This window comes from Oncorhynchus nerka, linkage group LG11 (genome assembly GCF_034236695.1).
Source record: "Oncorhynchus nerka isolate Pitt River linkage group LG11, Oner_Uvic_2.0, whole genome shotgun sequence".
In the NCBI taxonomy this organism is placed as follows: Eukaryota; Metazoa; Chordata; class Actinopteri; order Salmoniformes; family Salmonidae; genus Oncorhynchus; species Oncorhynchus nerka.
In genome coordinates, this window is record NC_088406.1 from 59008400 (window position 1) to 59022524 (window position 14125).

Consider the following 14125-nt stretch of genomic DNA (forward strand, 5'->3'; position numbering starts at 1 on the left):
CTGCGATCCAACTCATCCCAAACCATCTCAATTTGGTTGAGGTCGGGGGATTGTGGAGGCCAGGTCATCTGCTGCAGCACTCCATCACTCTCCTTCTTGGTCAAATAGCCCTTTCACAGCCTGGAGGTGTGTTGGGTCATTGTCCTGTTGAGAAACAAATGATACTCCCACTATGCGCAAATCAGATGGGATGGCGTATCGCTGCAGAATGCTGTGGTAGCCATGCTGGTTAAGTGTGTCTTGAATTCTAAATAAATCACAGACCGTGTCACCAGCAAAGCACCATCACACCACCTCCTCCATGCTTCAAGGTGGGAACCACACATGTGGAGGTCATCCATTCACCTACTCTGTGTATGACATAGACACGGCGGTTGGAATAAAAAATCTCAAATTTGGACTCATCAGACCAAAGGACAGATTTTCACCGGTCTAATGTCAATTGCTCGTGTTTCTTGGCCAAAGCCTCTTCTTCTTTCTGGTGTCCTTTGGTAGGGGTTTCTTTGCAGAATTTTGACAATGAAGGCCTGATTCATACAGTCTCCTCTGAATAGTTGATGTTGAGATGTGTCTGTTACTTGAACTCTGTGAAGAATTTATTTGGGCTGCAATTTGAGTCTGGTAACTCTAATGAACTTATCTTCTGCTACAGAGGTAACTCTGGGTCTTCCTTTCCTGTGGCGGTCCTCATGAAAGCCAGTTTTATCATAGCGTTTGATGGTTTTTGCGACTGCCCTTGAAGAAACTTTCAATGTTCTTGAAATTGTCCGCATTGACTGACCTCCATGTCTTAAAGTAATGACGGACTTTCGTTTCTCTTTGCTTATTTGAGCTGTTCTTGCCATAATATGGACTTAGCCCTATTTGGTAAAAGACCATCTTCTGCATACCTTGTCACTACACAACTGATTGGCGCAAACACATTAAGAAGGAAAGAACAAGGCACACCTGTTAATTGAAAGGCATTCCAGGTGACTCCCTCATGAAGCTGGTTGAGAGAATGCCAAGAGTGTGCAGAGCTGTCATTAAGGCAAAGGGTGGTTACTTTGACGAATCTCAAATATAAAATATATTTTGATTTGTTCAACACATTTTTGGTTACTACATGATTCAATATGTGTTATTTCATAGTTTTAATGTCTTCACTATTATTCTAATGTAGAAAATAGTAAAAATAAAGAAGTAGGTGTGTCCAAACTTTTGACTGGTTCTGTACATAACAGTGGTAGTTAGCATCTAGCTCAGGTCTGTTCAATTCCGGACCTGGAGGGCCAAAACATTAGTTTTTTGTTTCTACCTGGTAGTTAATTGCACTCACCTGCTGTCAAAGGTCTGAATTAGTCCATGAATGGAGGAGAGGGTGACAAAACAGAAGTGTTTTGCCCGTACAGAAACGGAATTGAACAGCCCTGCGTCTAGCTCATCTCTCTGAAGTCGTTCTACCTTGACCTAGTCACAGTGGTATCTTTTGACTGTGAGTTCTCACCAGAGCTCTTTGAGGTGTGTCTGAAGAATATTCTTCTGAAATAGACTAGATGAAAACAAGACTCGGTTAGGAGCTCTGACTGCTCAGATGTTTTGTTTTGATTTGCTGTATATCGTGATGCTTTTGCAAATTTGAAAATATGGCAAACACACCAACTCTAACAATTCCAGTTCAATAATTGAAAAGTGTCATTTTATTTATCATATCAAACAGGATTTTCAAATGATTTCCTTAAAGGACTGAACAAAAAAGAGCCCTCACTATCCATTGATTTAAGTTTTATATTTCAAAGCATTTTGACAATCAGATTCAGGCCCGTGTTTCTTTTGCAGATCTTCTCTAACGACGGTCTGTTCAAGAGTCGCTTTGGGGTGCGTGGACGGTCTCCAGGGCAACTGCAGCGGCCCACAGGAGTGGCGGTCCACCCCAACGGTGACATCATCATAGCCGACTATGACAACAAGTGGGTTAGCATCTTCTCCAGCGACGGGAAGTTCAAAGTGAGTTCAAAATGTATACAATGCCGTCATTTATCCTGGAATCCACACTAGATATCGCTCTGTTCCACTTTACTGATTGAGTCTGGATCTGGAACCCTCAGTCTGGATTCGGACCTGAATTCGTTGAAATCGTTTGTGCTGGTTTCTAACCACCCCAATTGTCGTCCCGAATGCCTCTCAATTGGAGCAGGTCCAGACTTAATCATTGAAGTGAAAATATATTGAAATGGAGGGCTATTCAGTTTGGATTCCGGTCTGTTCCGTCATGTCATCTAATAGCTACTGTCAGAATTGCTTTATCCTAAGTGATGCTTTGCATGGCTGATGCTTACTGATAATGGATAACTCAATGTGGGTATGCTTTCTGACTTGATTAGTCTTTTTCTACCCAGCAGCACCTGAAAAATAGGTTCCCATGCCACTGAGACTTTGACGTTAGCCTGAAATGTTAACCTGAAACATGAACCTGTTTGCTATTTCTTTATATAAAATACCCAACAGAAATACTGGGGTATTATCCACTGTCCTTCCTGACTGTTCCTCTATCTCCCCCAGAATAAGATTGGCTCGGGCAAGCTGATGGGCCCCAAAGGCGTGTCGGTGGACAGGAACGGCCACGTCATCATCGTGGACAACAAGGCGTGTTGCGTCTTCATCTTCCAGCCCAACGGCAAGCTGGTCACCAAGTTTGGTAACCGCGGAAACGGCGACCGGCAGTTTGCAGGTACACTCAATGGTAATGGTGTTGCACTCCCCTCTCGACTCCCTGTCTTTTGCTCCCACCACCTGCATGCGGAATGAGGACTCCCCCAGGCAAGTGACCTTTAGGATGTGACCATGACCTTTTGAGCTATAACATTTTATTTGATCAAGAGGGACTTCCCGCATGCTCTTCCTAATATCTCAAAGCCCATTTATTTTGTCAGTCTCGTGTGTGTGTGTGTGTGTGTGTGTGTGTGTGTGTGTGTGTGTGTGTGTGTGTGTTTCCATTCAATATTTAAATTTTCAATTAACCCAACCTTATCTTAAAGGGGCAATCAGCGGTTGCAACATCCATTTTTGGCCTTATAAATGAATATGTACCCATTGATTCTTATAGAATATAACTTGTGCCTCATCGGCTTACTTCAACTGACATACCCCATCAGAACCCAAAATATAGCTTGTTTTACTACAATGTTTGTAAACAAAGTAAAAATAAACAAATACTGTACAGCCTCAAAACATGATTGAAACTATACGTTTGTATTCATGGATATCCTTGCATCCATAGCTCTGTCTTTGAATTTGAGAGCAGTTACATTTCTCCTGCCCCATCCCCCCCTCTTTTTACAGAAACAGTGGTGGGGAGTACGCTTTGTAATTGTTTCAACTGCTGATTGCTGCTTTAAAGGTATGGGTTAACCTTACCTAAACGTGACAGAGTCCATCGTGTTTCCATTTTGAAAAGAAATGCTTTATTGACGTTGCTTTGTTTTTTCTTCTTCTTCTGGAGTAATAGGCCTTTATAATCACTTGTTATTCTTAATTCACATGACTAAAGTTTACATTTCTAAATATTGTCCACATGAAATCCAATAATTTAGATTTACCTGAATGGCAGCCATGAAGTACCCAGCAGGAGCAGCAGGCTGGTAGGAGATGATCACCGGGTTAGGGTTGGTCCTCTCCTTGTTTTGGTTCGTGAGGAACTCGACACCTTGTGCTGGGGCCACATATAGTGGCTTGGTGGCCACAAAGGACCTTTGCCTTGCTAGCACACATGACCATCCTCCTAAAGCATCTTACCAGTCCATGCCCAAGTGGGGACACTTCAGGCTGAGGAGTAAGTTTCACACAGCCCTATGTGCTACATTCACCCCTTAAACTTACTCAACAGCGACCCCAGCATTGACCTGAGCGCAACTGTAGATTCTAGTCACTAGGCACCACTGTAAAGGATATTACACTTGCTTAGCGAGTACCACTTCCTCCTGATTCGGCTCACACAGAGGCTCGAACCTAGGACCTCTGTCTTGCTAGCATACGTGACAGCTCTCCTGAAGCATCTTACCAGTCTGTGCCATGCGAAAAGCTAGCTATTCCGTGGCGCAACTGGGGCCACTTTAGGCTGAGGAGTAAGCACTACACTGTGCTACACTAGCAGCATTCTGTATGATTTTGTTATGGCTCTTTCAGAAGTCTCATTGGACGAAGGCATAGCCTTTAGACTGCCCATTCTCGTCACAAACCAGCTTGCTGGAGAGAATGTCTCCGAAGGCTGATGGTCTTGTCCAGGTTCTTAACAAACTTATTTCCTACCCTGCTCTTTCTCAAGGATGGGTCACGCTGAGACCACATGATCCGCATAGGTTTTACATGAATGCTTTGAAAGTTGCTCGTGTCCAGGCCACGCTCCGTATCAGCTGGGCTAAGAAAGTTGCTCGTGTCCAGGGCACGCTCAGTATCAGCTGGGCTAAGAAAGTTGCTCGTGTCCAGGGCACGCTCAGTATCAGCTGGGCTAAGAAAGTTGCTCGTGTCCAGGGCACGCTCAGTATCAGCTGGGCTAAGAAAGTTGCTCGTGTCCAGGGCACGCTCAGTATCAGCTGGGCTAAGAAAGTTGCTCGTGTCCAGGGCACGCTCAGTATCAGCTGGGCTAAGAAAGTTGCTCGTGTCCAGGGCACGCTCAGTATCAGCTGGGCTAAGAAAGTTGCTCGTGTCCAGGGCACGCTCAGTATCAGCTGGGCTAAGAAAGTTGCTCGTGTCCAGGGCACGCTCAGTATCAGCTGGGCTAAGAAAGTTGCTCGTGTGCAGGGCACGCTCAGTATCAGCTGGGCTAAGAAAGTTGCTCGTGTCCAGGGCACGCTCAGTATCAGCTGGGCTAAGAAAGTTGCTCGTGTCCAGGGCACGCTCAGTATCAGCTGGGCTAAGAAAGTTGACATAAGTGCTTCTCAGTGAACGACAGGTGATTTGGTCCCTTGTAATACAAAACCGTGTCAGTCACCTCAGGATGAAGATCACCAAAGTAAAGGGGAGGCCCTGGGGTTTCTGGGCCCATTTGGGAGCCATGTATAACGAAGCATACATTCTTGTGCTGTCCACGCTGGTTTGCTGGCAAATACTGCTGCTGCTGATGTAAAGTTGGGGCGAAAAAAATATTGAAAAGTTTGTTTTGGCTGTTGATAGTTGCTCAAGATAACAATGAAAGAATCTCAGGTTTTGGAACCCCCGGAACCCCTCGTTTTTTATGTCATAACACAAGTCATGTTTGATACTTCAAGTCGATATTCGCATCATAAGGAATTCCGCTCAACCACGCCCACAAATTGGGGAAAAGTCGTTTCAATTGACCCCCATTGTAAAAGAGCCAACTTCGTAGATTTCTTTTCTTTTTTCTTTTTCTTTTGTTATACTGAAATAATAAAACATGCCGAAAAGTTGCGATGTTATTCAATGTACCCGAGTTGCACAGGAGTCTAAGGCACTGCATCGCAGTGCTAGAGGTGTCACTACAGACCCAAGTTCAATCCCAGGCTGTGTCACAGCCGGTCGTGACTGGGAGACCCATGAGGCGGCGCACAATTGGCCCAGTGTTGTCTGGGTTAGGGCAGGGTTTGGCCGGTCGGGAAGTCCTTGTCCCATCGTGCTCTAGCGACTCCTTGTGGCGGGCTGGGCGCATGCATTCTGACTTCGGTCGCCAGTTGTATGGTGTTTCTGACACATTGGTGTTTTCCGGGTTGAACCAGCAGTGTGTCAATAAGCAATGTGGCTTGGCAGGGTCTCATTTTAAAGGATGCATGGTCCTTGACCTTCGCCTCTCCTGAGTCCGTATGGGAGTTGCAGCGATGGGACAAGACTGTAACTACCAATTTGGATATCACGAAATTGGGGAGAAAAAGGGGTATAAAAATCCCAACCTAAGGTTTGCAATGCTCCCACATAGGGAAATGGAGCCTGCGAGAAGAGCCCTGTTCCTTCAGGGTATTCGGCATGGGCAAGTGGGAAATGTGGGGACCTGGTCTCCAAGTAGACTACACGTAGTTGTGTGTGGAAAACATTTAATCACAGGTATGACTTATTTAGTACAGTCCGTTTGAAACTCCACTCTCTACTTGAAGCTGTATAGTCTGTTTGTTGTTGTTCTTGGCTAGCTTAATGTTCTGGTCGGTAGCTAGCTAGCACTCACGTGGCTGCTAGCACCATCATGAGGGAAGCCCTGCAATATTACACTTTTCTAAGTAGACAGAACGCTCAGGAGCAAGCAGTGTTGAAAAGTAATCTTTAGACATGTACTTTTCTTACATGTAGTTTTGTAATTGACTAAAACAAGCAGACAACAAGAAAATAGCATTTGAAAAAGGTCAAGTTTTTGCTTTGAGCCAATGGGGTAACCTAGGTAACCACAGGTTGTTTTCCCCACAGGCAGCCGTGACATTCTAATACCGAATGGGACTATCAAATATAATCTATCCAATACTTTCTTTATTGCATCATAGTCAGTTAGAATTCATGATTTACATAGTAAATGTAAGTAAGCTAATGAATCAAATGTGAAAACTGTAAAAAACAAACAAACAAAAAATCACAGTAGGCCTGAGCGTACACATAATTAGCAAATTACCTGTCAAAAACAACCATCTGAACAGCAGGACTCTCCAGTAGGGGAGAGTGGGGTAAGTTGAGACATTTTTGATATTCATCATCACTCCATCAAGGGAAAGATAGTTTTCTTTCTAACAAAAACATCTACATATATTTCAGGATGTTAAGTATCCCTGGAAATAATCACAATTAATGTAAACATTACAGTTTTGAAAAAAAATAAAGAAAGTGGTCTCTTGGCATAACTTGTTGTGCTGCGGGACAAGGTAAGTTAAGCCACCTACAAATGTTGTGTATTGAAGAAAAAATGAGACCGACCGACTTGATTCAGTGTCATGTAGCAAAATTTGAAATTGTGTTTTATACATTGGATAAAAGCAGAGACACAGAGCTACGAAATGGTATATCATATACTGCATTTGAGGAACAATGGGAAAGTAATTCTGCTTTAAGTTGATAAGCGTGTAACCTCACTTTTGAGAAAATGGCCTTGGAATGTTTTGGTACCAACTGGAGAGCTCTTCTTTGCCCATTCACCATCGTTCACAACCTCTTAAGCTTTAGCATGACCCATCTCTTTATTACTTGCCCTAGCAGAGCTGGTTAGGCTATGAAAAGCTGCGTTAAGACAGGATTACCTACACATACTAAGCAGCTCAAATAGACAGAAGCGTGCTCGTAATATAAACATTTTATTCAGATGGCATACAAGTTTGTTATTCAGGCACATGAAAGTTCACAAAAAACGATTCAAATGACACTCCTGTAAAGTAGTGACCCGCGCCATTTGCCTAGTTTCCTGAAACTGGTCACATATTACAATTACCCTTTTAAAACCATTTCTCTTTATTTCCCAAACACACAATTACAATAGCTTCTTTGTCAAAAAATGTATTTAATAAAAAATGGGACCTTGGGACCACTTTTTTTCCATTTGGTTTCCTAGAAACAAGGGTGGCTCAACTTACCACACTCTTCGCTATAGCTTTCCATTTCAGTTAAATACTTTTCTTTCATTTAAAAATGTGTTAATGATTACATAGTTTTATTATGATATTTGGTTACAGTTTAACAGAGTAAAATGCATACAGTGGAATCCGTTTCTACATATGTTTTGGCATGTCTTTCATAAACATATCATATCGAATGATACATTGTTTTAAATCAAGACATGTTCAACTTTGTCGGCGGTGTCTTTAGTAGTTTTACTACATTTACACGTAGGCCGTGGTACATGGCAGCTGACGTATGTACACAGCACATAAAATGTATTAAACAAGGAAACAAAAACAGTATGTCAGGATAGGAGCTGAAGCAGTTTGTCTTGGTAGTATCAAACAATGGCTTGAGCGGTGGGAGGCCATTTAGCAGCGCACCTCGGCGTCCCCAGCGTCCGTAGCGTAGCCGCTTGACTTTTGTAGCCATTCTTCCATACAAACAAGTAGCACCCACTTGGGTGATGCCCCGGCAGCTCATCACTACTCATCGGTAGTCCAGAGTGGGCTATTTTACAATCCTCAAGCCTCTGCCATCACCCGCAAGCCATCTCCACTTTCCTCTGTTTCGTTGTTTACATTGCCATAGGAGCAGGGTTAAATGCATGTACTATCTCTCTGTTTGATCCAGGTCCTCACTTTGCAGCAGTCAACCATAACAATGAGATAATTGTTACGGACTTCCATAATCATTCTGTGAAGGTAAGACCATCTCACCAATTACAAATGATTTGTTCCCTTGTGGAAAAAAGTATGTATATTTTCCCGTAAAAAGGATGTGCACCTTTTTATGAAAAAGGGATATAATAATAAATTATTTATTCAGCTTCTCTAGCGCTTTTCATTACAAAAAAATGATCTTAAACCACTTGAACAAGCTGTAAAATTGTGTGTATACTTATTACTATGAGATTATTAACAGAGCACCAGTCCAGTATTGAACAACAATTGTATTCTAGGAAGACTTATGAGGCTCATAGTTATTTTAGCAATAACTCTATAAGACTAACATTTTAACAATACTAATTATTGGCTTATCTGAAGGTATGAATTATTTTGAGAATCAATTGGAGTTCTTTAACAGAATAACAAGACAAACAAAATTTCTTTGAACAAATCAACATTTAATAACACTATTCTAAATATTTACAAACATAATGAGAATGATCATGAAAAGGTAGGAAATAGATTGGAAGACCTCGAGATCCTGAACATTAAAATATGTTCTCCTCAGTCTGGGATCAAAGTCTGTGGTGGCTTCTTGATGGTTCAGGCCGCATAGAGGAGAACAAAGGAAGAAGAGGGTCTGTGTGTGCTTTCCCTGTTGAATTGAGGTACCTCCATCAGGTCGCTCCTTTGGTCCCGAGTTGGTGTCCTTATGCTTGTTGCTCTTCTCTGTTGGCTCCTTGCTTGAGTTGCAGAGGCTGTGCTCTAATTGTCTTATCCTTCTTTCCTTGAAGACGGTCAGCTTAAGGGTACCGTTCTGGCTACACTAGCTCTAAGTTGTATGTTTTCTCCTGAGCCTGTTTAGTGCGTGGGCACTTCCTTCCCACTGTATTTACTGGATTAGAGGTATTATTCCCGAAATATATACTTCCCCCCTAAGTTATCAGTTACCGGTTCTGGCCATTAAAGGCAAAGGTCCAGGACTTATGGTCGGCCCGCTGGAGGTTCAGATCTTTTTCAGGAGCAGACTTTTTATAGTCCTGCTAGGTCACATGGTATCACCCCTAGGTGTCGAGCCATTGGTATGACCCATTGTCTTGGAGAGAAAGTATTTTGGGGAGAAAACCTAAAGTTGGTTAAGGTCAATTCGACATTGTGTTCAGCGGCCTCCCGGGTGCCACCAGAGAATCTGGGTTCGAGCCCAGGCTCTGCCGCAGCCGCCCGCGAACGGGAGGCCCATGGGGCAGCGCACAATTGGCCCAGCGAACGGGAGGCCCATGGGGCAGCGCACAATTGGCCCAGCGTCGTCCGGGTTGGGGAGGGTTTGGCCGGCAGGGATATCCTTGTCTCATCGCGCAGTAGCGACTCCTGTGTCGGACAGAGCGCAGTGCACGCTGACCAGGTCCCCAGGTTTACGGTGTTTCCTCCGACACATTGGTGTGGCTGGCTTCCGGGTTGGATGTGCATTGTGTCAAGAAGCAGTGCGGCTTGGTTGGGTTGTGTTTCGGAGGACGTATGGCTCTCGACCTTTGCCTGTACGGGAGTTGCAGCGACGAGACAAGACTGTAACTACTACCAATTGGAATACCACGAAATCGGGTAGAAAAAAAGGGGAAAATACACAAAAAAAAGAAAAAAATTGTGTTCAGCATTGTTCAACATGACATTCAAACGACACATCGCTACAAACAAGAATCAAATAAAACCGCTGTAGGATATAGTAGATCTGGACTATGATTTTCAGACAGTGTTGAACGTTTTGAGTGTTTCAAGCCTCCAACAGATGGAGCGACAGTCAAGATGGAATCACATGTCTTAAGCAGAGAAATGAGGTCAATGGGGGGGAGATGAGCAGGTCCTCCGGAGACTGGCAGGCAGACCGCACAGTTCACTCTGCATTGAAGGCATCTCACTCGCGCCTTGTCCCCCCCCGCCCTCCGCCTGACTGCGATTTCTCCGTAGCCGTTGACTCTCAGGTCTTGTAGCGTAGAAAGAGCTGTTTCTTTTTGAGCTCTCCAGTCTCCATTCACTCAGGATATTATGATGACGGGCCGCTCATAACTTCGGAGGAAACCTCCCGAGCGATGACGTCGTCACTGCCAGCTCGCCATGAATTAGTCCTCCTCATTGAGTCATGAGACCGTAGAAATAACAATGAAAAATAGGGTGGGGGTATTCAATCTACACTAACGTTAGCTAGCTAGTATGGTAGCATCGCTAGCTAGCTATCATGAGACAGCTGATTTGCAATGAATTCATGGGCAGTAAACAAATAGACCTAATCCAGATGTAATATATAAACATTTGGTTATTGTTACCTTTCTGCAGGTGTTCAACCCTGAGGGGGAGTTTCTTCTGAAGTTTGGTTCCAACGGGGAGGGGAATGGCCAGTTCAACGCCCCTACGGGGGTGGCAGTGGACGTCAACGGGAACATCATCGTGGCAGACTGGGGCAATAGCCGAATACAGGTGAGGCCAAAGAGCATGGAAGTGAGACCAAGGTCAGGGAAGTGGGAGACCTTGTTTTGGTGTTAACTAAAATGTAAATGAAATTTTTTTTCTTGTCCTCTAGCGTGCTCTTTAAAATATAATTTTATTATCCATTTTTTTTGTTAGATGTATTATATTTTCATCTAAAGTAGTCAGTTAGATTAGTGGTATTTCAAATGTATCTCTCTCTGCACTCTCTCTCTCTCTCTCCTCCCCCTCTTTCTCTCCCTCTCTCCTCCCCTGCTTTCTCTCTCTCCCCCTCTTTCTCTCTCTCCCTCACTCAGGTGTTTGATGGCAGCGGTTCGTTCCTCTCCTACATCAACACATCGGCAGACCCTCTCTACGGTCCCCAGGGCCTGGCCCTCACCTCCGATGGCCATGTGGTGGTGGCTGACTCTGGGAACCACTGCTTCAAAGTCTACCGTTATCTGCAGTAGCCCTCGCACACTTAGTGTACACACAGACACACACACACACACACACTTATGCATACACACTCACATTCACAGATTCACACACACGAAGACTTGCACACACACACACCATCCTCAGTACGAAGTAATGGGTGGATTTGCACTCATCCACTTCAACCACTAATTCAATCCCACCATCCATCACCGTTCCATACAGAACCTCTCTCTAACAGTTCACCCTGCCGTGTGCCTCTGTAGCCTCCTTCGTGAACTCTGACCTTTAAGCTTGTCCTCCACTGACCCCCTGGACTTCATAAGAGAAACCCTGCATTTTCCCAGAAACGTATTTTCTACTGTCGGCCATGGGGAAGAGGAAGAAGGAGAATCGGTCATGTGATGTAGGTGGGAGGGACTATGATTGAGATCTCTATGGATTGGAGGATGGAGATTTATTCGACTAGTTTCTGCCCCTGCCCCTAATGTGATATACAGAAGTAGTAGGGTGAAGTTGTCCCTAGATGCTGATCTTGGCTCAGTTCTGCATTTTCCCCATCAATAGTTAAGGTTAGGATTGGCGGAGTGGAAGCTGATCCTAGATCTGAACTTAGGGGAAACTTCACCCCAGAGCTGATATACAATACATTCCTTTTTGTTTAAAGGGATTGTTGGGATGATGAAAAATGATAACTGGGTATCATGGTTAGGTTGGACCAATTCTTCCTTTTGTTATTTATTGTTGTGACATGACACTTGATGTAAAACTGGAAATTAATGTTTATCATGCAATGAAATTAAAGTACGGAAGTTGTTGCTAATATTAGTTTGACGGTCAACAATGTGTATGGAAGTGAGATTGAAAAGAAGTAAAAATCAAAAATAAAGTGCCTGGACTTTAATCACAGACTAGCTCCAAAAATATGTCTCAATGAATTAGATTGTTTCCCTTTCTTGGCATCCCCCGATTATAATTTGGCATCAACGATCACCGCAAAGTAATCTCCGGCTAAAGTAGCTTTTAGGAAAAATGTTCAGTAAAAATAAGTTATCTACAGGTATCTCTACACACCTCACCTCTTCAATTTCATACATAGAACCTCAAATATATCAGGGTATTTTTTAAGCATGGTATATATAACAAGTGCATGCAACGCTGTCCGAAAACCTTCCCACAAACATTTGTGAAACATTCCCAAACATCTGCAAAACCTTTGTCAAAGATTGCAGCCATCTACAGGAAGCAATCGAAGTTTGGTATTCGATGACATATTTTGTGACATCACCCAATGGTTACATTCTGCTTAGGAGATAGTTATTTCTATTTGTGGGAGTGCTTTTTTTCAATCTACACCACCACCACTTGATATTTACATATATTAACAGTAAGGAATTCACATACTGCTCAATGTATGATATATATTATCTTACCTCCTCTAGTCCGGTGGTTTCACACTTTGCTTCTCTTCCTCAATAATAACAGACTAGGTATTGTTGCTCAATGCAAAAATATTGTGCGTGTGCGTGCGTGCACGTGCTGTAAAATACAATAAGGGACACTTCACATTAAACTCTTTATGATACTACTTATGATGGCTCAAAGCATTCTTGGATGTTAAGTTCACTTTCAATGAGTCCTGAAAATGAACAATGTAGTTATACATCTGTGTTATTCTTGCTACTCTGCACTGTAGGTCATTGTAGAACTGTTAGAAACGATAACAACAATATTGAAACTGATATTACAAACCTGTCATCTCTTACCTCCCATCCTCAATTTTTGTCCCCTATTTTGTCTGCTGTCACAAAATCTATTGATACTACTCAGGTGTAGTATTCTGATACTGTAGCTGACACTGTCTAATAGTTGATCTAAAAAAAACTTAAAATGGCTAAACAGTCGATGTAATCTGTGTGAATAGACTGCACTCTGTTTCAAAAGGTAATTAGCCTACATCATAATAGGTTCAGCCTTCAAATATGCTCTCCTTATTTTATTTTTTGTATGCGTCCATTTTGATTCATTTAGATTCGAAAGCACTTGACTCACATCAATTCATTACTTTCGTGTACATAGTTTCAGGCACCCATTTTGTATTTGTCCTCAAGTAATTTGTTGTCCTCGTCCATGTTGATACCCTGATGCCAAATGGAAGAAGTGCCCATATCCTGTATGTTTAGCTCTCAGTAATGCAGCAAGTGTGATATGCAACTTAAACATGTTTGTACAGAAAGTAAGTTTTAGTGGCATTGCAAATGACTGTGTTGTTCCATTTCCACCCCCTGAATGTGTATGTAAAACTTTTTGAAGATTGATTCCAAGTGTTATGAATGTCATGCACATGGTTAATGTCAGACACGCGGACATAGAATGTTTTTTTCCACCTCATACATTCCAGCTTTACATAACACCCTGTTAAAAACGGAAGTGTTATTCCCTTTCACTGTATCAGAACATTCATATTTAAAGTTAGATTTCCCAAAGCCCTAATATGCTTGCAGTATGTGAAAACATTTTCTCAAGTTTGACCATTCCATAATTTGATGTTTATTTCCTCTTTGTGTACAGCACAGAAATAAAGTATTGCATTCCTGAAAAAAAGTGTTTTGTGAATCCACTTCAATGAATAAGAAATAAATGGCATGTAGATGAGAAACTTCAATTAAGAAACACTTGTTGTTGTCGTCAAAAAGGCATCAATTCCAAAGCTATTTCTGTAGACCTTTCTTGCAGCCTCTGGTAAAATCTTCTCACTGGGGAATTGTCCATTAGGAAGAATCCGAACCTTTATGATATTCCACGTTCACACCCCTGGTACAAAGACACTTTGCTATTAGAGGATGTGCCACCCTCTTTGGTACTGTCATAACCAATGATTTATGTATATTATGACCGACAGGGGGTGCTGTTTTGACGCCACTGTTCCTCTATCTTGCCACTCCCAGACAAATGTAACACATTTTGGAAAGTATAGAAATGTATTTATTAATGTCTAAACA

General features: G+C 42.7%; 1 protein-coding gene across 4 annotated transcripts in view; it reads left to right on the forward strand.

Moving 5' to 3' along the window:
• Positions 1-12027, forward strand: part of trim2a (tripartite motif containing 2a) — a 70202-nt gene extending 58175 nt beyond the window's left edge. For 3 of the 4 annotated variants that reach the window (XM_029673446.2, XM_029673445.2, XM_029673444.2), the window contains exons 8-12: positions 1819-1986; positions 2542-2722; positions 8194-8264; positions 10557-10697; positions 11003-12027. In XM_029673446.2, the coding sequence (XP_029529306.1) occupies positions 1819-1986; positions 2542-2722; positions 8194-8264; positions 10557-10697; positions 11003-11155 (714 nt within the window). In that variant the 3' untranslated portion in view covers positions 11156-12027. The remainder of the gene's footprint in view (positions 1-1818; positions 1987-2541; positions 2723-8193; positions 8265-10556; positions 10698-11002) is intronic. The other variant, XM_065024693.1, reaches the window with a different exon arrangement.
• The last annotated feature ends 2098 nt before the right edge of the window (positions 12028-14125 follow it).